Source organism: Marmota marmota, unplaced genomic scaffold (assembly GCF_001458135.2).
Source record: "Marmota marmota marmota unplaced genomic scaffold, marMar, whole genome shotgun sequence".
Taxonomy (NCBI): Eukaryota; Metazoa; Chordata; class Mammalia; order Rodentia; family Sciuridae; genus Marmota; species Marmota marmota.
Window position 1 is genome coordinate 3268781 of NW_025999869.1, and position 25176 is coordinate 3293956.

Below are 25176 nucleotides of genomic sequence, written 5' to 3' on the forward strand. Positions count from 1 at the left end.
CCCCCCACACACACACCTGTTGTGAGTCAACATCTGTATATCAGAGAGAACTTTCATCCCTTGGTTTTTTTGGGATTGGCTTATTTCAGTTATCTCCAGTTCTATCCATTTACCAGCAAATGTCATAATTTCATTCTTCTTTATGTCTGAGTAATATTCCATTGTATATATATACCACATTTTCCTTTATCCATTCATCTGTTGAAGGGTACATAGGTTGATTCCATAGCTTAACTATTGTGAATTGAGCTGCTATAAATATTGATATGGCTGTGTCTCTGTAGTACGCTGGTTTTAAGTCCTTTGGGTATATGCCGAGGAGTGGGATAACTGGGTCAAATGGTGGTTCCATTCCAAGTTTTCTGAGGAACTCCATACTACTTTCCAGAGTGGTTGAACCAATTTGTAGTCCCATCAGCAAGGTATGATTGTACCTTTCCCCCCACATCCTCACTAACATTTATTGTTGCTTGTATTCTTGATTTGCCATTCTGACTGGATGGAATGAGATGAAATCTCAGTGTAGTTTTAATTTGTATCTCTCTAATTGCTAGAGATGTTGAACATTTTTTTCATATATTTGTTGACTGATTGTATTACTTCTTCTGTGAAATGTCTGTTCAGTTCTTTAGCCCATTTATTGATTGGGGTTTTTTTCTTTAAGTTTTTTGAGTTCTTTATATATGTTGGAGATTAATGCTGTCTCTCGGGTGCAGGTGGCAAAGATTTTCTCCTATTTTGTAGGCTCTTTCTTCATGTTCTTGATTATTTCCTTTGCTGTGAAGAAGATTGTTTGATGCAATCCCATTTGTTGGTTCTTGGTTTTATGAGTCTTGTTGAGGAGTTTGGTTTCTAAGCTGACATGATGCAGAGGTGGGCCTCCTTTTCTTTCTAGTAGACACAGGGTCTCTGGTCTAATGCCTAGGTTCTCGATCCACTTTGAGTTGAGTTTTGTGCAGGGTGAGAGATACGGGTTTAATTTCACTTTATCACATAAGGATTTCCAGTCTTCTCAGCACCATCTGTTGAAGAATCTATCTTTTCTCCAATGTATGTTTATGGCTCCTTTGTCTGTATGAGAGAACTGTATTTATGTGGGTTTGTCTCTGTGTCTTCTCATCTGTACCACTGGTCTTCAGGTCTGTTTTGGTGCCAATACCATGCTTTTTTGGTTACTATTTCTTTGTGGTATAGCTTAAGGTCTAGTATTGTCATGCTTCCTTCACTTTTCTTGCTGAGGATTGCTTGGGCTATTCTGGGCTCTTATTTTTCCAAATGGATTTCACAACTGCTTTTTCTATCTCCATGAAAGAATGTCATTGGGATTTTAATATGAATTGCATTAAATCTATATAGTACTTTTGGTAGTATGACCATTTTGACAATATTAATTCTGCCTATCCAAGAACATGGGAGATCTTTCCATCTTGTAGGGTCTTCTTCCATTTCTTTCATTAGTGTTCTGTAGTTTTCACTGTAGAGGTCTTTCACCTCTTTTGTTAGATTGAGTCACAAATATTTTATTTGGGGGGGGTGGCTATTGTGAATGGGATAGTTTCCCTAATTTCTCTTTCAGTAAGATTCATTACTGGTATATAGGAATGCAATTGATTTATGGGTGTTAATTTTATACCCTGCTACTTTGCTGAATTTATTTATGAATTCCAGAGGTTTTCTAGTGGATTTTTTTGGGTCTTCTAAATATAGAATCATGTTGTCAGCGAATAGTGATAGTTTGAGTTCTTCTTTTCCTTTTGTATCCCTTTAATTTCTTACTTTTGTCTAATTGCTTTGGCTAGAGTTTCCAGGACTGTGTTGAGTGGAAGAGTGCATCCCTGTATTGTTCCAGTTTATAGAAGGAATTCAATGCATATTTTTCCCCTAGTTAGTTATTTAACAAAAGTTCGCTAGGCAGTAAACATATTTTTGTTAGTATCTCATTTAGTTTAACGAGAAACTCCTGCTGCTGTGTGTCAGCCCTGAGACTGAGCATAGCTTATGCGTGCAAAGTACTCACTTTCCTGAAGATGAAGGTTGAGCCTCTGATTTTGTAGTAAAAATTCTACACTAGTGTTTCACTAAAATAATCTGTACTGCAAAGATGTAAGCATTTTAATAACTGACCTTATAGGCAGATGTGAATAAATAAAATGAGCTCTGTTGATATTGTAAGGCCCTATTTTGTTTTGCAAAATAATGAATGTGAGCTTTGGGCACACGTGGATGTGTGTGTGTGCACTTGGAATGATGACTGTGCTGGGTAGCATTAATGGACTGTGTATTTTTTTTAATATTTATTTTTCAGTTGTATTTGGACACAATGCCTTTATTTTATTTATTTTTACATGGTGCTGAGGATCGAACCCAGGGCCTTACACATGCTAGGTGAGTGCTCTACTGCTGAGCCACAACCCCAGCCCTTGTGTATTCTTTTCATGGACTGTTCTTAAGCCTGCTGCAGACAGGCAGGTGGAATAAAGCTCCTCCCCATATGGAAGGGAAGTGCTTTTACTTCTTCCGAAATGTTTTCTACCCTTCTCATGAAATCATTTTCTGCTGGGTTTCTCTAGATGGGGCCTCTTGAAAGATTTCAGGCACACACCACTGTGCCCAGCATAGGACCTTTTTCATTTGTTTGAATTTTAGGTTTTCATTGTGGAGTTGTTATTTGCCTTTACCTTGAGATTCTCTCAGAACAACTAGAAAAACTCTACTCAGTTGTGTTGTCCCTATGGTACCTGTGATGCATGAGGGTAGTTAATTCTCTGAACTGCTTGGATGGACTTAAAATGTCATTCAAATAGATAGCTGGCTGAATACCTGCTTCCTGTGTCCCAGCTCCTACTTCCTGTTGCACAACTAAGAGTATGTTTATGAACTTTTTCTAACTTATCTAAAGATAATGTAGTAGACAAGAAATTTCACCTTTGCAATTCACCTTGGTAGAATTGTGGATGAGTGGTAATTATTGGATTGTGTTTGGCACCTCTTGGACAATTCTGCTCTGTCTGCATTGTCAGTGTTATTTGGAAATGCAGGGGACAATCAATATAGCTTGTGGTTTCACCTTTGAACAAACCCAACAGGCATATCTGTAGTGTTGCCCTTGACGCTCAGCATACCCTCGTTGATTAAATAAGGAGGCACAGATTGTGTTTGTGGCTTTGGGCTAGATGGATGGTGTTCCAACTCTGCTCTCCAAACCCCTTCACAGCTCACCTGTCTTGCACTTCACTGAGACAAGTTACAGGGCCAAAAAGTATTGGGTGTCAATACTGGAAAACAGCCGGGGTGGTCTGTCTGCCTGAGGCAGGGCGACGGGGGAGACCTGACATGGTGCTCTGCCTCGGGATGAAGTGGCTAGATTGGATGAAGAGAGCTTGGTTCAATCCAGGCATCAAACCAAACACACTTTGCCCTATCAGTTGGTCCCGTCTTCCGGGAATAGCGCCTGCAAAGTGTGGAGAGCTTGTTCGGGAGCTGGCATCATTTTATTTTCTGTCATGTATACCTCTGTGTACCCTGGGTCAGCGAGGGAGTGCTTCATTTCATGGATGCTTTAGAACCATTTTAAGAGTATTTTCTTTTAAATGAGTGTTCATCCTACAATTAAACATAGAACATTGAATTTTGACACATCCCCTGTCTCCTTCCCACCCTGTCAATTATTCCCCACCCACTCTTTCCCAGCTTACCTTTTCATCAGGCTTCGATTTTCTTCTCACATTTTTTCCGTCTATCAAACTGCCTATCGCTGGCAGCATGTAACCCTGCAGAGCCACAGGTAAGAAGAGCCTGTGGAAATGTGTGGCCTGTGGAAAGTAGGTCATCAGTCGCACGCTGTGTGAGCATCTGGGTGCAGAGAAGCTGCGCCAGGTGACAGGACTGCTGCGTAACATCTCTGAGTACAGGTGATGCTGAGAGAGTGGACATGTGGCTTCTGTTCTTCTCTTCCAGTGTCAACTCCCCTAGTGACCTCTTATGTTCCTTGTGGTTGGTGTTCAACCTTTGCACTCACAATTCCTCCAAAAAAAAGTGAAGTGTTGATTGTACCCTCTGCCCTCCCCTTCTAGATTAGCTCTTCCTTGAGTTTTGGAGAAAGATAGCCACTTCTTTGGAGTCCAGAGAGGGGAATGCTGGAGGAAGTATTCCTCTAGTCACTTGTTCCGTGGGTCTGTTGATCCGGCCATTTCTCTGAACACTGAAAAGTATTCTTTTGCCTCTTTGGATTTTCTCAGTTCCTGCTTACTGATTTTATGTAGCCAGAGGCCTGAAATGCAAACTACTCTTGCCATTCAGTTTCCCCTACGTATCCTGTGTCCTTGTTATGGCATCCCTTTTGTCTTTCCAAGCCTGTCACTAGAGTGGATAAAATACTTATTACTATTCTTCTAGGCAGATTTTTTTTTTTTTTTTTAATGAACAAACTGAACCTTTTTTTTTTTTAACCAGAGATTGAACCCAGGGGCACTTAACCACTGAGCCATATCCACAGCCCTTTTTATTTTTTATTTTGAGACAAGGTCTCGCTAAGATGCTGAAGCTGGCTTTGAACTTGTGATCCTCTTGCTCCAGCTTTGCAAGCTACTTGGATTATAGGTGTGCACCACCACCCCCGGCTAAGATATATTTACATGTGTATATGGGTTTTTGTTTTTGCTTTGGTACCAAGGATTGAACTCGGGCACTGAATCACTGAGCCACATCCCCACCCATATTTTATTTAGAGACAGGGTGTCTCACTGAGTTGCCTAGTGCCTCACTTTTGTTGAGGCTGGCTTTGAACCCTTGATACTCCTGCTTCAGCCTCCTGAGCTGCTGGGATTATAGGCGTGCGCCACCATGCCCAGCAATATTTTTAAACTGAGAGTTGAGATTGAACACTCTTACCACTGAGCTATATACTCGGCCCTTTTTAAAATGTATTTTGAGGAAGTCTCCCTACATTGCTGCAGATGGCATGGAATGTTTGATTTTCTCACCTTAGTCTCCAGATTAGCTGGAATTATAGGCATGTGCCATCACATGCAACTTTTATTTTTTTAGACGAGGTTTAAATTTACAGCAGAATTAAAAGGTACAGAAAGTTCCCATATTTTCCTTGCCTTGGCACATACAGAGCCTCATTATCAACACCTCTCATCGAAGTGGTTACATTTGCTCCACTTGTAATTCTTTTTGATCATCCTTCAGAGGGACTTGCTGAGTGGAGGAGGGCTACTAACTTATCACTGAAAATTTTGCATAGAGCTATCTCTTATCTCCATTTGCTCTTGTTTTAAAATGAGTTAGGGGAAAATCAGAACACAGATTAGCTAACAGGCAAACTCCTAACTATGATTTTCGGTGAAAGAATTCAAAAGAGGAATGACCAGGTAAGTTTTCTTAGAAAAACAGTATCTTTTATAATTTTATTAGTTTGGTTGATTGGTTTTTGGTTTTTTGCAGTGTTGGAGATAGAACCCCTACCATTGAGCTATACCAACATCCCCTAAATTTTGGTTATGATGTCAGTCTTATTTTTCTTCCAGTTGCTCTCGGTCGTAACCAGCCTTTGAAAAAGGAGAAACCAAAATGGAAAAGCGATTATCCTATGACAGACGGACAGCTGCGCAGCAAGAGGGACGAATTTTGGGACACTGCACCAGCTTTTGAAGGCCGGAAAGAGATTTGGGATGCCTTGAAGGCTGCTGCACACGCTTTTGAGAGCAATGATCATGAACTGGCACAAGCAATCATTGATGGTGCAAACATAACCTTACCACACGGTAGGCCTGGTGCTCCTCAAGGACAGAGGGGACGGAATCAGCTCATTCCTAGTAGGGGGAGACTGAGTGAGAGGAAGCTTTTTTTCCTTGCTATGCCTTATTCTAATTTTTTTTTTAATATTTATTTTTTTAGTTTTCAGCGGACACAACATCTTTGTTTGTATGTGGTGCTGAGGATCAAACCCAGGCTGCACGCATGCCAGGCGAGCGCACTACTGCTTGAGTCACATCCCTAGTCCCCTTTTTTCTTTTTGTCTTTTTTTTTTTTTTTAATATAGCACAGAATAGCATTCCTCTTCGCATCTTTCTGCTGGAGACTGTTTATTTTATATATTTTTGTGTCATTTAAATATTTTCCTTATCTCAGAAAAGAACACCTGATAATCAAATTTTCTTGTTTCTGTGGAACCTAGTTTTCTAGACCCCTGCTCTCCGCACCCTGCCATCGCCATCTTTCAGCCCACCTGTAGGAGCCTCTGCTTTACTGCTTTCCTTTGGACATGGTAGAGTCTCAAGTCAGATTTCAGAAGATGGAGAGACTCAACAGATACCCCTGTAGTCATCGTACTTTATCCTTAACCCCTATTTTTAGCATAATGGCAGATTTAAACTTTGAATTCAGTCCCACGTTTTCTTATAGATTTTCTATGATTGTAACCTTGAGCATTATTAGAAACTTCCCTCTTCTTAGTTGTCTCTTGAAACCCACATAGTAGATTATCAGCTTGTCTCATTTTTTGCTTATTATTACACCTTTAGTGTTTGCGGCATGTGTCTGCATTCTTAGAGGAACAATGCTTTTCATTATTTAATCATCCACTTTAAATCCTCTGACTCTGTGTCAAATAAATGGAGTTTAACTTACTGTCCTTGCCAGCTTTCCAAATCTCAATTAATTTTCTAATTAATTGTGCTTCCAGGAAACTTCCTTTCTTATAACTGTCCTTTATTATGAAAGCATGGCTTATTTTCCTAATACTTACTGTAAAAGTGATCCTTCCTTATTTTTGAAGAATTTATAATAGAATGCCATTTAAGTCTGACTCTTCAGTTCTACTTTTCATGGATAGTCTATAAATCTTTTGGAAGGTGGGGAGGGGAGGGTACCAGAGACTGAACTCACGGGCACTCGACCACTGAGCCCCATCCCCAGCCTTATTTTGTATTTTATTTAGAGACAGGGTCTCATTGAGTTGCTTAGTGCCTCACTTTTGCTGAGGCTGGCTTTGAACTTGCAGTCCTCCTGCCACAGCCTCCCGAGCTGCTTGGATTACAGGCTTGTGCCACCGCGCCCGGCTAGTCTGTAAATCTTTATTCTGTGATTGGGGATTGGGAAGTGGTGGACATCATCTGGCTCCACTTGCCTTTTTTAGTTCTGTCATTATTGTCTTCAGTTGCTCCCCTTATATAATATAAAGGACCTACCTGTACAGACGGTTGCATCATCATTCTCTTTTGGATGGTAACATCTGTATTTTCAAGGCAGAGCACATGTTTGTGTAGGCCTGCAAGTTGGGGGAAGAAGAGTCACGTGTATGAGACTGTCTTAATTTAGAAGTCTGAGATCCAGAACCTTGGAGCTTGGAATATATGACTTTATGTTTATGTTATATGTAGGGATCCCTGGTTGTGTTCCGTTTTATGGCCCCTTTAAAGGTTCCTGATAGCAAAGTAGCTATTTCCTATGCATAATAGGTCCTATGTATATCCTTTTGGATGGGGGCTCTGATAGTTAGACTCAAACCCCTGTTTTGCCTTATCTATGTGAACTGTCAAGAAAGATAATGTTGCTGGCAGCCTAGCCAACCCACAGATAAGGGAGAAGTATTCTTGGAAATTTAAGAGTATTGGATGAACCTCTACTCCCTCTCTTCTGCTTAGAATATTTTCTGTGTAAACATGAAAGAATCAAGCTGATTTTATCTTGATTAAATTCCCATGTGCATCTCTTCAGCTTATCAATAATGTTTCTTTTAATTATGTTCTTGATCCTAAACTCTTCAGCTTACCATCAGTATATAAATGAGCATTATATGCTTCTACCTGTACCTGCTCAGGAGCATTGCTGAGATTCTTTCCTGTGTAATTACACATTTAAAATTTTACTCTAGGCACCTTGTTGTTACCCCTTTGGGTCCCCAGATACCTCGTATTTTAAGTGATTGCACAAATTTGATTATTGTCCAGCTTGAGTTTTGATATCACATCTGGTGATATCACTTCTGCCCTGTACTCAATTCAAGCTGTGTAACTTTGGAAAAATTACTTTTTTTTTTTTTAAGATAGATAGATAGATACATACATACACATATACGTGTGTGTGTGTGTGTGTACATTTTTTTTTTTTTTTAGTTCTAATTGGACACAATACCTTCATTTTATTTATTTTTATGTGGTGCTGAGGATCAAATACAGCACCTTGCTTGTGCTAAGCAGGTGTCTACCACTGAGCCACAACCTCAGTCCCTTGGACAAATTACTTCTTTTCTGCATGCTGCAGTTCTCTTATTTGTAATAGATGGAAAGTAGCTATCTGCTTCATGGGGTGGTGGTGTTGGTTCATTGTGATGGTGATACCTGTAAATCACCCTAGTGCTGGGTTTCCAGGAAGCACTTCATAGTGAAGTAGTGGCACTTGTCTATACTTCCAGCTACTTGGAGACTCGCAAGTTCAAGGACAGCCTAGAGAACTTAGAAAGTCCCTGCCTCAAAGTAAAAAGGCTAAGGATGTGACTTAGAGGTGGAGCACTTGCCTAGTGTATGTAAAGCCCTGGGTTCAATCTCCAGTACTGCTCCCCACCCCACCCCCAAAAAATATATATATATGTATTTATATTTTATATTTATATATATAAAATATTAATATACAACAGCATTAATGATTTTTATAAAAAGTATTTTGTTTTTTAGTTGTAGTTGGACACAGTACCTTTATTTTATTTTTTATGCGGTGCTGTGGATGGAACCCAGTGCCCTGCATATGCTAAGAAAGCGCTCTATCTCTGAGCCCCAGCCCTAATGACTTTTATTTCCTGAATTCTGATGTTATCGATTAAATTCCCTGCACCAATTTTTTTTTTTTTTTTTAAATACCTGGGATTGAACCCAGAGGTACTTGACCACTGGAGCCACATCCTCAGACCCTTTTTGTATTTATTTAGAGACAGGGTCTCACTGAGTTGCTTAGGGCCTCACCAAATTGCTGAGGCTGGCTTTGAACTTGTGATCCTCCTGCCTCAGCCTCCCAAGCCACTGGGATTATAGGAATGCACCACTGCCACTGCACCAGCACTACACCAAAATCTGATTTTGGGTTCTTTTTTCTTTTTCTTTTTTTTTTTTTTGGACTGCATTGTCTACTTGTAACATCTTTCTTTGACTTTTGGGGCAGTCTGCCCTTGGGAATATCTCTAATAGAATTTTGAGACTGGGTTGATTCAGTAGCAAAAGTACTAATAGATTTATTAACTGGACAGCAAAGCAGTGAGGACTTTGGTTCACCTTGCCCCGTACCTGGCTCATCCCTATCCTGCTTCTCTCAGTGCCACCCATAGAGAGCATGTTGAACAGATTGTAGATTGACCGTCTGTAAAGATCCTGGGTTACACTGTGCTTTCTAAACTTCCTTCAATCAAATGTCTCTCCCTCTCATTTTCTTATCCCCTTTTTCTTCCCATGGTCTTTCTGTTGTCTCAATTTATTCATACTGTTATCTTCCCAACATAAATAACAAGTTCTTGAAAATACACGAAAGTGTTAGTAAATGTTGTGTGTCTTGTTATGTTGTGTGGCAACAACTGTGATTTCTCTTGGTTTAGCCACTTTAGAATAGATCAGTGTGGTATACACAAACATTATGTATTTGTTGATGGCCTTTTTTTCTTTCACTTTTCTGAGTTATTTTTCAAGGAAGCCAAAAAAATTTTTCTTGAATCATATTTCCTTCTCCTTTTTTCCTTCCTTTAAAGTGGTTCCATTGGTAATTATATCCATGTCTCAATTCTAGTCAGCAGGTCATGTTCATGTTCCTGCCTTGTCTAAGAACAAATAATTTTATACTTTTAAAGTATCTTCCTCTGTTAATATCAGTGGTAAATTTTGCTGAGTGTTGTAGCACAACGCCTGTAATCCTAGGGGCTCGGAAGGCTGAGACAGAAGGATTGCAAGTTCAAAGCCAGCCTCAGCAATGCGAGGCACTGAGAAACTCAGTGAGAGCCTGTCTGTAAATAAAATCCAAAATATGGTTTGGGATGTGGCTCAGTGGTTAAGTGCCCCTGAGTTCAATCCCTGGTACCAAAAAAAGAAAAATATCAATGGTATATTTATTTATTCTCGAATGACAGTGGGAAGGGTTGAAAGAACTTGGTATCATAACTACCTGGGGATTTCATATACTCACATTTATTCACTTTGGAAAATCGTGACTTGATGGAGGCTGGTATAGACCTGGGTATCGTGAGAAAAGCTCCCCATGTGATTCTGATACCTGCTCTCCATTGTCCACCACCTCCTTGTCTTAGAAGAGCTTTGTTTTTCATAATTTGCACAGCATATTTTTCTGATTGTTCAACATTTCTTAAAGAGTTTATTTCTCCTTTTTCATTGATTGCTATTTTTCCATTACCTGGAAGTCTTAAAAACATTTTTTTTTTTTTTTTTTTTTTTTTGGGTACTGGGGATTGAACTCAGAATGGCACTCAACCACTGAGCCACATCCCCAGCTCTATTTTATATTTAATTTAGAGACAGGGTCTCAGTGAGTTGCTGAGCACCTCCTTTTTGCTGAGGCAGGCTTTGAACTCACGATCTTCCTGCCTTAGCCTCCTGAGACACTGGGATTTACAGGCATGCGCTACTGTGCCCGGCTTAAAAACATTCTTAATATAGTATCTTTACAGTGAAACCGGGTTATTTGCCAAAATTAACATAAATGTGGTTTAAAAAAACAACAGGTGCTTATTATTTTCATTTTTCAGAGTTTGGTATGTATTGGCTATTTTAAATAAACTTTTTTTTTTTTTTTAATCTTTGTTTATTTATTTATTTTTATGTTAGTGCTGAGGATTGAACCCAGGGCCTCGCACACACTAGGCGAGTGCTCTACTGCTGAGCCACACCCCCAGCCCTTAAATACTATATCTGAATAATCTTTTAAAAGTTTATTTATCTTATAAATATTTGATGGTTTTTATAATTATTATGTGGAAGGCACACAAGGATTTAAAAAATTGCCTACTCCATTCCATGACTTCTAATTTTCTAGAAAGATAATTGTTTCTTTAGCATCTACTGATAATTCAGAGTAAGGGAATTTTTTTCTAGCATGTTGTTTATGTCTCATGTTGTTCAAGTATAAAAGCTCCCTTCTCTACCTCTGTTAAATAGATGGAGCAGCGATCTTCTGTTACTCAAAACAGAAACTTTTCTTTTTGGAAACAAATTTAACTGTTGACTCCAAAATTATACTTCCTTTTTGTTTGAAGTTCTTCCATTTGGTTTTTGAAGGTCTATTTCTTTTGTCCTTTTTCATGCTTAGAGATATGGGAGATAGAAAAAGGTAATTCTTAAACACTTAATGTTTATTCCTTTCTCTTTAAAATTTTCTTTATATTTAACACATAATGAATACAGTTCTGTGAGAAACAAGACTAATAAAATACTAACAATTCATTTTTAAATTAATATTAATAAATTCTTGTGTCTGAGAAATCACCTACAATAATCATCATTTTACACAGATAACTGAAAACTGAAGCACAAAGAGGTATCTCACTTTTCCAAGGTGTAAGTCCTGGAATTGTTTTGTTTGTTTTGATTGTATATTGAACCCTGGGGTGCTTTACCACTGAGCTGTATCCCCAGCCCTTTATTTGTTTATTTATTTGAGACAGGATCATACTAAGTTGCCTGTGCTAACCTGGAATTTGTGATTCTCCTGCCTCAGTCTTCCGAGTCTCTTGGATTATGAGCATGTACCACCATGCTCAAGTTGGAACTTGATTTGAACTCAGATCCAAGAGTACTTTAAGTAACTTTACCTGCCTCTTACATGTTATTTCCTTTTTTGTGTTCTGTATAGTGATTGCACAAGTTATGTCAATGTTTAGTCCCTGTCTGTTGTTTTAGGCTCTTGTGTACTGTGTAGGATACTTTGAGATGGTATACTTCTAGTAATACTGACAGTGATCGAGCAGATTCTCTCTTAAGACATAGATGATGAGAAAATATACATGTAGAGGCCTTCCAATTTCTCTTAATCTTAATGTCTGAGGCCCATTAAGAAGCAGACCAAACTGGGTGTGGTGGTGTATGCTTGTAATCCCAGCAGTTCTGGAGGCTGAGACAGGAGTATCTCAAGTTCAAAGCCAGCCTCAGTAATTTAGCCAGGAACTAGGCAACTCGGTGAGACCCTTTCTCTAAATAAAATATAAAAAAGTGCTGGGAACGTGGCTCAGTAGTTAAGTGTCCCTGAGTTTAATCCCCAGTTCCAAAAAAAGAAAAAGAAACAGACTGAGAATTATGATTATTTTAGAGATCTCTAGAAGAATTTGTCACTTAGCTGGACATGGTGGCACATGCCTATAACCCCAGCTACTTGGGAGTCTGAGGATTGCAAGTTCAAGTCTAGCCTGGGCAATTTACTGAGACTTTTGTCTTCAAAATAAAACCACAAGGTCTGGGGAGCTTGTCTAACATATGCAAAGCCCTGAGCTCAATCCACAGTAGGGGGGGGGGCGGGGAATTTACCATTTAACACCTGAATAAGCTAATTCATTAACATGAAACAGGAATGAAGGCATGAGGATCCTGACTTTATGCGGGAGATGGGAGATTTTTGCCAGGCTGTTATAATGTTTGGGAAATGAAATAGGACCTTAATAAAGAATCTGATGACTGATTAATCATAAATGTTATATCATTTTCCCCTCTCTTCAGACAAAAATGGTTTAGAGTTATAAGATGTAAATGGATCTACTCCTCTGCTGCTGTCATCCTTTTTCTTCAATCAGAGCAATAAAGTCTGAAAATAACGGAGGTGGGAGTCTGTCCCTGGTGTCTGAAGAAGACCTTTTTTCTCTGACATTCTGGGGGTGGGGGCGGGGGAAGAAGGATTTCTGACATGGTCCCAAGGCATGTGCTCTACCAACCTCTACTTACTTCTATTAGAGCCAAGTCAGCTTTAAATAGACCACTGTGTGATGTGGTTTTGAACTGCTTCTCTGCCCCCACTTAAGAGAAATGAGACTCTGGAGTTAAGATTAAGTGTCCCCCACAGAAATGTGGTAGAATGTGACACAGGTGTTTAATCATGGCTTGACTGGTATGACTTGAGCATTTGAGTAAGCGTTTGAGCCACTTTTCACCTCTGCTTTCTAAATGAAATGTTAGGCTTGGTTCCTCTGAGACAGGGTCTCAGCTAAGTTCCTAAGACTGGCCTTAGACTTGAAATCCTCCTGCCTTCACCTCTCAAGTTGCTGGGATTATTGGCATGCATCACCATGCCACCTGAGTATCATAATCTTGCTGACCACATTGGTGATGAAATAGTTATGCCTTCTGCTTCTCCAAAAACCTAACTACAGACAGAACTTGCTGTAATTCTCAACATACTATTGCATGAGAGGACCTATAATTTATTAGCATCCCTGCAGTCCTGAAAGACTGCTCCTAATGTCCAATTGAAGGATAGTTTTTTGCAGTGCTGGGGGGTGAACTCAGAGCCCAGGCACGCTGCACTGTTGAGCTGTCTCCCCAGCTCTGGAGTATGATTTTAGTGGCCCTTGACTTTATTGTGACTTAGGTTTCTTGAGAACCTCATGAAGTATGAAGCAAAAGACTCAAACCTTGATTGTGACATTGACATGGGCAAGTTCTCCATACTGAGGTTTAAAACTTATGTGAGAAGAGGACCAAATTTTTTAGTGTTTCCTAATGGATGTGTACTGTGCAATTTTACATGTATTCTATTATTTAATCCTTATGACAGCCTTGTACAGCAGGTACTGTGAGCCTTGAGGTGATGAACTTGGCATGTTCCAGGGAGGCTCCAGATTTCAAATTGGGTATGATCAGCTCCAAGGCTGCAGCCCCTTTTATGAGCTCTCACCACATCACCCAGTCCCTTGTACCCCAGCAGGCAGACGCATGCTCTGATGTGTCTCTGCTGCCTCGCTCCTTTCCTTTTTCTGTTTTTTCAGTGTTCTCTTAGCTGTGTCAACTCACTAAAATTCTGAAGCCTCCCTTCCTTTGCCATCCGAGTCTTGATTATTGAAAAGTAGGAAAGTTCACGCCTTCCAGGTCAGTCAGAAAAGACAAGCCACTAGTGAAGTCGTCCTTCCCCACAGGCTTTGGAAGAGAACTTGAAAGACAGCACCCCCTTCTCCCATTCATTTGGGAAGGGCAGTTTTCTACATCACATTGCCTGTGTGATCCAAGTATTTAATTTTTTAAGTTTTTTTGAGATATATTGAAGTATATGGTGATGGTTTCATGGTGATACATGTCAAGACTGATCAAATTGTGTACGATCAAATTGTATATTTTAAATAAGTGCTGCTTATTTAAAATGTACAATTTGATCAGTCTTGACATGTATCACCATGAAACCATCACTATAATTGGGATAACAGATCCTGAGGCAGATACTGATTCTTAACTTTTGCACACCTGTTCATGTCTCAAGTGGAAAGTGTGTGTGTGTGTGTGTGTGTGTGTGTGTGTGTGTGTGGAGGGAGAGGGGGAGAGAGAGAGAAAGATGTTGTGAATTGGTACATTGGAACCCAGGGCCTCATACATGCCGGGCAAGTGCTCTACACCCCGAGTCACTTAAGTGGTAACAGTTTTAACACTGGGCCATGCTCTTACAGGAGGGAGAGCATAGAGGAATAAGCAGAAGGCCTAATAAACTCTTAACAATACATCTTTCTTTTCAGCCTAAAGGGTTGCTTAAGAAAAGAGTAAAGCATTAGACTTGATGTCATTTATTCAAGCTGTTTTTATTATTTGGCATCTAATTTAGTTTTATCTTTATAATTATCTAGCAAAATATTTGAAGCCTAATTAAAAGCAGCCACAGAAAACAGTTGAGCAAAGGAAATAGAACGTCTGAGCCAATCATCTGCATAAAAGATGAATAAAAACAACTTCAAAAAATGATGCAGGAAATAAGGACAGAAGGTGGAGACTTGGCACCTTTCTTTCCAGCACCGGGAGCCTTCAGGGCTTCCTGGCCTGGGGAAACAGTGCCCTGGCAGTGATCTGTCCTGATGGCCATCTGTCTCTACCAGGACTCAAGGCCTACAGTGGGTTTGTCAGAAGGAAAAAGGAAGGAAAAAATGGAGGGCTGGGGGGTAGCTCATTGGTAGAACCTGTGCTTAGCACCCACAAGGAAGGCCCTGGGTTCAAATCCCAGCACCAAAAGGGGGAAAAAAGTTTAAAGGACTGTCATTCCACAGAGGACATTAGGTAAGGAACGCAAGCGAGCCTGGCTTGGACTACGGACCAGTGAAGACCTGCTGAAGGAGCTGTGCCTTCCGTGGCCAGTGGGTGGTGATTAAGACCTTTATTAATTGTAAACTCAGGCGTGGCTAAAAGCCAATTTGGGAAAGGTCGGGGAAATCCCCACTTAACTTTGAGAGTGGTTTCTTCCCTTTTGCATTTAAAAACATGGGGTTTCTTTAATCAAACATCTCCACCTTGAGACGATGGCAACACTGCGTTCATGTTGTCGCCACACATGGCATCCCTGTGCTGCTGAAGCTTCTCGGCCACCATTGCTTTTTTTTTTTGCAGTTTGGCCTTGACTGGCATTTTTTTTTTTTTATTGGTTGTTCAAAACATTACAAAGCTCTTGACATATCATATTTCATACATTTGATTCAGGTGGGTTTTGAACTCCCAATTTTACCCCAAATACAGATTGCAGAATCACGTCGGTTACACATCTACATTTTTACATAATGCCCTATTAGTAACTGTTGTATTCTGCTACCTTTCCTATCCTCTACTATCTCCCCTCCCCTTCCCTCCCATCTTCTCTCTCTACCCCATCTACTGTAATTCATTTCTCTCCTTGTTTATTTTCCCATTCCCCTCACAACCTCTTATATGTAATTTTGTATAACAATGAGGATCTCCCTCCATTACCATGCAATTTCCCTTTTCTCTCCCTTTCCCTCCCACCTCATGTATCTGTTTAATGTTAATCTTTTCTTCCTGCTCTTCCTCCCTGCTTTGTTCTTAGTTGCTCTCATTATATCAAAGAAGACATTTGGTATTTGTTTTTTAGGGATTGGCTAGCTTCACTAAGCATAATCTGCTCTAGTGCCATCCATTTCCCTGCAAATTCCATGATTTTGTCATTTTTTAGTGCTGTATAATACTCCATTGTGTATAAATGCCACATTTTTTTTATCCATTCATCTATTGAAGGGCATCTGGGTTGGTTCCACAGTCTAGCAATTGTGAATTGTGCTGCTATGAACATCGATGTAGCAGTATCCCTGTAGTACGCTCTTTTAAGGTCTTCAGGGAATAGTCCGAGAAGGGCAATAGCTGGGTCAAATGGTGGTTCCATTCCCAGCTTTCCCAGGAATCTCCATACTGCTTTCCAAATTGGCCGCACCAGTTTGCAGTCCCACCAGCAATGTACAAGTGTACCCTTTTCCCCACATCCTCTCCAGCACTTGTTGTTGTTTGACTTCATAATGGCTGCCAATCTTACTGGAGTGAGATGGTATCTTAGGGTGGTTTTGATTTGCATTTCTCTGACTGCTAGTGATGGTGAACATTTTTTCATGTACTTGTTGATTGCCACCATTGCTTTTGATCTCACATCAGGTCCTGTCTTTGGCTTCTTGTGAGCTGTCACTGACCTTGTTAACAGGGGTCGACCAGTTGCTGCATTCGGCACTGCGGGTTTCTCCATCCTGTGGTCCCTTCCATTTCTCCTCCCTGGTGTGCTTTGCCTTGTGTTCTCCTCTAGGTCCTCATCTTCATGTTAACATGTTCACGTCTTCAAGAATCTCGTCACTTCACTCTGTCATTTAGGCAGCTGCGGGATCCTGGACAGAAGTTCCTTCTGTTTCAGTTTTCTCCTATGTACAATGGGTACAATAGACTTACCTTGTACTGCTCCTGGGAGGATTGTTAATGTGTATAAAGAGCCCTGGTAGAGTCAGTGCTGAGCAGCACTCCGAGTGTTTGCTTTTATGTTTAAACTTACACATTGGAGATTATTGCTCTCTAAACTTTTACCCTTCCCCGTTCTTCTTCAGTGACCTATGGATAATTCAGTTGAAGTATCTAACTGAACCTGAAGCAAATAAAAACTAAGTAGACAATCTTATAACCCTAAATTTTCCCTTTTTCTTTCTCTCAGGTTTCCTGATTAGGTGACATTTTGTTTACTTTCCATCAAATCTAACATGTAATTGGGTCCTGCCAGCTACCATTGATTTTTCTCAGGTCAGTTTCCCTACGTTAGAGTCAGGTAATTACCTTGGCAGGCCCCTGTGCCTCTACTCAGCCAGTCCCCCTTGTAGACGGTAAAATAATCTGCAGGCTTCAGCTGGTCCCCAGCACTCCCTGAGTTCTGAGTAGAACATCTTTAGAAGGCTCTGGATATTTGTTGAAGGAATGTCTCTTATACCATGTTACATCTCCAGGGGTTTGTTAGAGCATTTAAGTCTGAACTCTTGAACCTCACTCCCAGGTTTTCACTCTTGCTTCCTATTTAGTAATTTCCCATCCCCTAGTCCATATTCCACCTCAGCCAGGTTTGACCGCTCACTCGGTATCCATACCCTACCTATCTTGTAGTTATGTATTTCCATATCGTTCCTGTTTCTTGGGTGTCTTTGAAGTCATGCCCGAATGCAGGATTTCTCCTTGTTGATTTTCCTGACTTGTCAGTTTCCTTTCTCTGATGTTTCAGCATCTGTGTTTGATTTTTCTGAATTATCAATTTGTACTTAATCTGTGCTGGGTGTGTTGTGTCTGCTTGCCTTGACTAGAGGCTTCTGTGAGTCAGGAACAGTCTTGACTGTCTCAGCCACCTTTGTAAGTGCCAGTGACTTGCCCTGTGTGTTCAATAAGTCTCTGTGCAGCAATTCTGGAAAGTGAGGATTGTTCTCTAGTGATCCTTACTAGGTCCTAAAGGGGTCGTGTATTGGAAATCACTACTAGCCAGAGCGGTTTTGCTTCTAGTGAAGAGATCAGAAACCATTCAATGGTGGAGGATTGGGAGTACATTGTCAAAGAATCTGACCAAAAAATGAGTCAGCCTGCCCTGATGGGGAATTCTGAGGTAATGTTCCCCTATGGGCTATAATGTAAACAAATGTTATTGTTATTGGTGCTTTATGATCCGAGATACTTAATTTGGAAAGAGAGTAACCCATAAAACTATACTTTAAAATAAAATTAACCCTTATTTGAATGATCTACTTATTTGTGTTATTTTTTAAATAAAGCTTTTTTTTAAAGAGTGGTTTTAGATTCACAGCCAAATTATACAGAAGGTACAAAGATTTCCTTTGTATCCCCTGCCCTAGACGTGCGTAGCCTCCCTCATTGTCACCCTCTACAACTAGAATGGAATATTTGTTAGAAGTGATGAATCTGCATTGAGATACACCATTAGAACCCAAAGTCCAGAGTTCCCATCAGGGGTCACTCTTAGAGGGTTTGGATGAATGTCTAATGACATCTGTTCACCATTAATAGCACCCTCACTCGTAGTTTTACTGCTCTAAAAATCCTTTCACCTGTTCATTCCTTCCTCCACCCTATCCCCTGGCAGCTGTCGATATTTTCATTATCTCTATAGTTTTGCCATTTCCAGAACATCAAATACTTGGAATTAGATAGTATACGGCCTTTTCAAACTGACTTCTTTGAGTCAGTAGTATGCACTAAGTTTCTCCTGTGTCTTTTTACGGCATGATAGCTCATTTTCCTTTTAGCGCTGAATGAAATTTCATTGTTTGGAATGGATCACTATCTATCCACTCATCTGCTGAAGGAAGCTTGCTTGCTTGCTTCCAAATTTTGGCAGTTGTGAATAAAGCTTCTGTAAACAACCATGTGCAGGTTTTTGTGTGGGTGTAAGTTTCAACTCCTTTGGGAGCATAATGGCCAAATCACTTAGTAAAAGTGTCTTTTAGTTTTCAGAGTCCTGTCCTGCATTCCCACCGTCAGTGAGAGCAGAGTTCCTCTTGCTCTGCGTCCTCACCGGCATTTACCATCATCAGTGTTCTGGGTTTGGGCCATTCTAGTAGGTGTGTAGTAGTGGTATCTCGTTGTTCAAATTCGTGTTTCCCTGAGGATGTGTGTTGTGGAGCATCTTTATCATGCTTATTTTCCCGTCATATACCTTATGAAGGGTCTCTTAGGGTTTCCAGACCATTTTTAAAAATCAAATTGTTCTCTTACTGTTTCATTTTGAGAATTTTCTATTTGTTTTATAAAATAATGGTCCTGTGCTAAATAGGTCTTTTGCAAATATTTCTCCAGTCTATGGCTTTTTTAAAATTAATTAATTTATTTGTATATTTATTTTTGGACAATGTCTTTTGCAGAATAATAGGAATTTTTTGTTTTAATGAATACCAGTTTATGAAGTCTATCATGGATTGTGCATTTGGTGTCCTCTCTAACAGATCGCTGCCAAACCAACATCTTCTAGATTTTCTCCTAAGTTATCTTGTTAGGAGTTTTAGTTTTGTGTTTTACATTTAGGTCTGTGATCCATTTCAAGTTATATTTTGTAAAGCATGTTAAGTTTGTGTTTAGATTTTTTTTTTTTCGCATGTAATGGTTTTCCGTTCAATTACTATTTGTTGAAAAGATTTTTTTCTCCACTGCATTGCTTTTGCTTCCTTATCAAGATCATCCACGCATGACTGTGTACACCTGTAATCCTACCAACCTAGAGTCTGAGGTAGAAGGATCACAAATATGAGGCCAGACTTAGCAACTTAGCAAGACCCTGTCTCAAAATTTAAAATTAAAAATAAAAATATTTGGGGATATATTCCATGAGTAAAATACTCCTGAGTCCAATCCCCAGCACCCCCACACACACCAAAAAAAAAAAAATCTAGTTGACTGTATTCATGAGGGTGTGTTTCTGGGTTCTCTTAATCTGTTCCATTGATCCTCTTTAATCAACACCATCCTGTCTTGCTGACTGTAGGTTTATAATAAATCTTACAAATCAGGTAATGGTGTCTTTCACCTTTGTTTTTGCCTTCAGTGTATTGGCTGGTTGGGGTCTTTGACCTCTCCATATTAACTTTACAGACAGCTGGTCAGTATTCATGCAATAACTTGCTGGGATTTCAACTAGGATTCCTTTGAATTTTTAGACCAAGCTGGGAAGAGTTGATGTTTTGATGGTGTTGTCTTCCTCTCCATGAAAATGGGCTCTCAATTTATTGATTCTTTGATATGTTTTTATCAAAATATTGTCATTTTCTTCTAGATATTTTGTTAGATTTATACCTAAATATAAATTTGGGGGAGCACTAATGTACATGTTATTGTCTCTAATTTTAAATTCCACATATCCATTGCTGTTTTATAGAAGAGCAGTTGTCTTTCATACGTTAACCTTGTATCCTGCAACTTGAGTGTGAGCTCGTATTAGTGTTTGGAGCATTTTTGATTTTTCAGATTTTTTAACGTGGACAATCATATCATCTGCAGACAGTTCTATTTCTTCCTTCCCAATCTGTATGTCTTTTATTTCCTTTCTTATTACCTTAACTAGGATCTCCACTGTGGTGTTTAAAACAGCAGTGAGAGAAGATATCCTTGCCTTGTCCCAGTCTTAATGGGAAAGCTTTGAATTTCTTACCTTTAAGTATGATGTTAGCTCTAGGTTTCTCTTCATCAAGTTGAGGAAGTTCCCCTCTGTTCCTTTTACTGAGAGTTTTTATCATGAATGGGTGTTGGGTTTTGTCAGATGCAGCTGCATCTGTCGATGGGATCGTGTGGTTTTCCTTGTTGGGTCTGTGTGTTGGCTTTCCATCACTGTGACAGAATACCTGAGAAACCCAACTTCAACAAGGAAAGATTTGGGCTGGGGTTGTGGCTCAGTGGTAGCGCACTTGCCTGTCATGTGTGAGGCACTGGGTTTGATTCTTAGCACCACATATAATAAATAAGATAAAGGTCTAACAACAACTAAAAAATATATTTAAAAAAAAAAAAGAGGAAAGATTTATTTTGGCTCACGGTTTCAGAGGTTTCAGTCCACAGTTGCTTGGCCCCATCATTGTGGGGGAGCAGGGAGGGTGTGTGGAGCAAAGCTGCTCATCTCATCCTGCCAGGAAATAGAGAGCGGGGCTGGGACAATCTATATCCTTCAAGGACACACCCCAGTGACCTACTTCCATCAACTAGGTCTCCATCCTAAAGGTTCCACCACCTGCTAGTACCACTATCAGCTGGGGACCGGGACCTCAACACATGAACTTTTGGAGGACATTCCAGATCCAAGCTGTAACACTCACTGTTAGGGACTAGATTAGTGGGTTTTGAATGTTGGCTCAATCTTGAACACCTGGAATAAATTCCAGTTGGTGATGGTGTATAACTCTTTTTATAGTGTGGTATTTGAGTTGCTGGTTTTTGTTGTTATTGTTGAGGATTTTTTTATCTATGTTCATGAAAGATATTAGTCTATAATTTTCCTGTAATGTTTTTGTCTGCTTTTGGTATTAAGATAATGCTGGCCTCATGGAATTAGTTAGTAAATATTTGTTATCCTATCTTCTGAAAGATATTGTAGAAAATTTCTTAAATGTTCAGTAGAATTTACCAGTGAATCCAGCTAAAACTGGTACTTTCTGCTTTGGAAGGTTATTTTTGATTCAGTTTAATAAATATAAGCTTATTGAGATTGTCTGTTCTTGTGCATTCTGTTTTTCAAGGAATTGGTCCATTTCAAATTTGTGAAGTTATTCTTAGTATTCCTTTATTATCCTTTTAATGCCCATTAGATCTGAAGTTATGTCCTCTCATTCATTTCTAATATTAGTAATTTGTGTCCTCTCGTTTCTTGGTTGACCTGATGATGAGAGGCTTACCAATTGTATTGATGTTTTCATTGAATCAGCTTGTAGTTTCATTGATATTTCTACATTGATTTCTGGTTTTTATTTTCATTGATTCTATTCAATTATTTTTTCTTCTTAATTTTAGATTTAATTTGCTCTTTTATAGTTAGTTCCTAAGGTATAAGCTTAGATGATTGATTTTTAGACTTTTTTTTTTTTTAAAGAGACAGGTCTCAATAAGTTGCTTAAGGCCGGTCTTGAATTTGCAATCCTCTTGCCTCAGCCTCATGAGTCGCTGAGATTACAGGCATGTGCCATCATGTCCAGCTAGATCTTTTTTCCTTTTCTGATAATATACATTATAAATTTCCTTAAATTGTGCTTTCATTTAATTCAAAATATTTTATTAATTTCTCTTGAGATTTCTCCTTTGACCTATGTGTTATTTACATATGTATTGCTTAATATTGATGAATATTGATTTCTAGTTCATAGTCTGAGAAGCAGTTTTGTCTGATTTCTGTTCCTTTAGATTTGTTAAGAGATTTTTTATTGAGCGTGCAGAATGTCTGTTCTCCTGTTGGGTGGAGTAGTTTGTGTCCATTATATCAAACTGCCTGAGGGTGGTATTGCGTTTAAGGGTGTCGTTTCTGGTTTTCTGCCTGGTGGATCTGTCTGTTTCTCACTGAGGAGGGGAATTAAAAGGCTCAGTCGCAGTAGTGGATCCATCCTTTGTCCGTGCAGCGTTAGCAGTTTCTATCTCTCATATTTTGCTGTGTTGTTAGGTGCATACACGTTAAGGACTATTACCATATCTTGAAGAACTGACCCCTTTATCATTATTTAATGCTACCCTGTATCCTGATGACATCCCTTACTTTGAAGTCTACTCCACCTGAAATTAATATAGCGACTCCCACTCTGTCTTAATGAGTGTTAGCATGGTCCATCTTTCTCTAGCTCTTTCCCCCAATCCGTTTTATTTATTTGGTACATGTTGATAACTAGTGTTTAATGTCAGTAGCTAACATCTACTGTCTCTATTACAGCTTGTTGTCCTTGTTCTTATTCCCATTTTTGTCTTCCACTCCTTTTCTTCCTTTTTTGGTTTTAGTTGAATATGTGGTGATTCCATCATCTCTCCTTTCTTAGCGTATCAGGTTTACTCCTGTTACATTTTTAGTGGTTGTCTTCCTATAACACTATAATGCTCTACAGGTAGTGTAGATGCCTTATAATAAAATAACCATAATTCCTTATGTCCTTTGCATCTTTCAGGTATATAAGCTTATATAAATAGATAAATAAGTATACATAATTGAATACACTGTTGTTTTGAACAAATTTTTATATTAGATCAATTACAAATAAGAAAAATAAGGGCTAGGGACTTCGCTCAAGTAGTAGTGCGCTCGCCTGGCATGCGCAGGGCGCTGGGTTCTATCCTCAACACCACATAAAAAATAAATAAAATAAACATATTGTGTCCACCTAAAACTAAAAAGTAAATATTTAAAAAAAGAAAAATAAAAGTTCCTACATTGCCTTGTTCCTTCTCCAGTATTCTTCCTTGCTTTATGTGAATCTGAGTTTTTTTACCTAGATCATTTATCCTAAGAACTTCTTTTAATATTTCTTGCAAAGCAGGACTACTAGAAACATTTTCTCAGTTTCTGTTTTCTAAGCTAGTCTTTCTTGATTTATTTCACAGGATACAGAATTCTGGATAGTTTTTGTCTCTCTCTCTCAATACTTTAAACATTTCAGCCCATTCATTTCTTGCTTCCTTCTGTGGCTTCTGAAAGTCAGGTGTAATCCCCTCACCCCATCTTTCTTTTCTATGGGTAAGGTTTGTTTTCCACATCTGGCTTCTAAAGGAACAGAGTTTATCTTTGATCTTGTATAGTTTGAAAATGATACATGTCTAGTTTTTCTGGCATTTATGTTGTTTGATGTTCCCTGAATTTCCTGGATCTGTGCTGTAGTGTCTGAGGGTGAGTTGGGGAATTCTCCTTCATAATGGTTCCAAGTACCTCCTGTTGACTTCTTCTGCTCCTGGTGTCCCATTGTGCATAAGTTATAACTTCTGGAGCTGTCCCTCTGTTCTTGGGTATTCTGTTCGGGGTTTTTGTTAGGTTGGGTTCCCCTGCCAGTCTTTTTTCCCCTCTTTGCTTTGAAATTTTAGGTTTCCACTGAAATATCCTTCAACTCCAAGATTCCTTCCTTGAACATGTCCAGTCCACTAATAAGCCCATCAGGGAGGTCTTCATTTCCGTCACAGTGGTTTTTGTCCTCACGCGTTTTGGGTTCTTCCTTAGACTTCCATCATTCTGGTTGCCTTCCTTGCTTGCCTAGCCGTTGGCATGTTAAGTACAGCTGTTTTAAAGTCCCAGTCTGCTTATTCTGACACCTCTTTTCCCTCTGAGTCCCTGGTTTGGGGGTTTGTTCTTTGTCTTTAAACTGTTCATTGCCTTTTAGAATCTTGTCATTTTTTTGTGGAAAGGTAGACGTGTTTTTTGGCAAAAAGGAACTGCTTGTAAATGAGCCTGGAGTAAAGTGAGGGGTGGGGGAGCTTCTAGAGTCCTATGACTAGGCCTCAGCCTCTGAGTCTGAACCTCAAGCTGTGAACTTCGCAGGCTTTCTCATCATAATACCACCCTAGGTAGGACAGGACGGCTAGAGGGGGCAGGGTAGGCGTTTCCTTCCCCATGGGTCACTTGTACTCTACTGTGATCCCCGCAGGTTAGGCTCTAGTTAGTTCTTCTGAGGGCTGCGTGCTCTGGCGTGTTCAAGATGGTTCCTTATGCCTGCTCTGCCAGAAGCACAGGGAGTTTTTCTCTGATATTTGCTATGAGGAGGTAGCTAAACTCCAGGAGGTAAAACTTACAAAGGTGTTTTTCCTCGCCACCCGCAGGGCTTGGTCCCCTTGCAGGTTCCCCTAAGATTGGACTATCCTGGCCTCCAGCCATTTGCCAATCACCAATCACCATTCACCATTCAGGCTTTCCTGCTCTGTTGTAGTCAGCTGTGGTTCTCTGTTCTGCTGGCTGGCTGGCTGGCTGGCCATCTTGATGACTGTCGTTTGCCCTGTGACCTTACCCCTCTCTCAGATCGAGGAGGAGTTGGGACTTTAATTTGTTTAGTTTTTTCCTTGTTAGGAGGAAACTTGGACTGGGACTTCCAAGTTTCTTACATGTCATACTGGAAACCAGAACTGTAATTTTTAGTTTAAAACTAGAGAAAAAATATATAAAACCAGAGTATATTTGTAACGCAGATTCTAATTTTTTTTTTTTAGAGAGAGAGCGAGCGCAGATTCTTTTTTTTTTTTTTTTTTTTTTTTT

The 25176-nt window shown here is 39.6% G+C and overlaps 1 protein-coding gene across 3 annotated transcripts in view; it reads left to right on the forward strand.

Annotated features, from left to right (window-relative positions):
- The window catches only part of Ubtd2 (ubiquitin domain containing 2), a 53156-nt gene that overhangs the window by 23569 nt on the left and 4411 nt on the right, over positions 1-25176 (forward strand). For 2 of the 3 annotated variants that reach the window (XM_048815451.1, XM_048815459.1), the window contains exon 2: positions 5532-5768. In XM_048815451.1, the coding sequence (XP_048671408.1) occupies positions 5532-5768 (237 nt within the window). Of the gene's footprint in view, positions 1-4912; positions 5376-5531; positions 5769-25176 lie in introns of those variants that run through there. The other variant, XM_015492613.2, reaches the window with a different exon arrangement.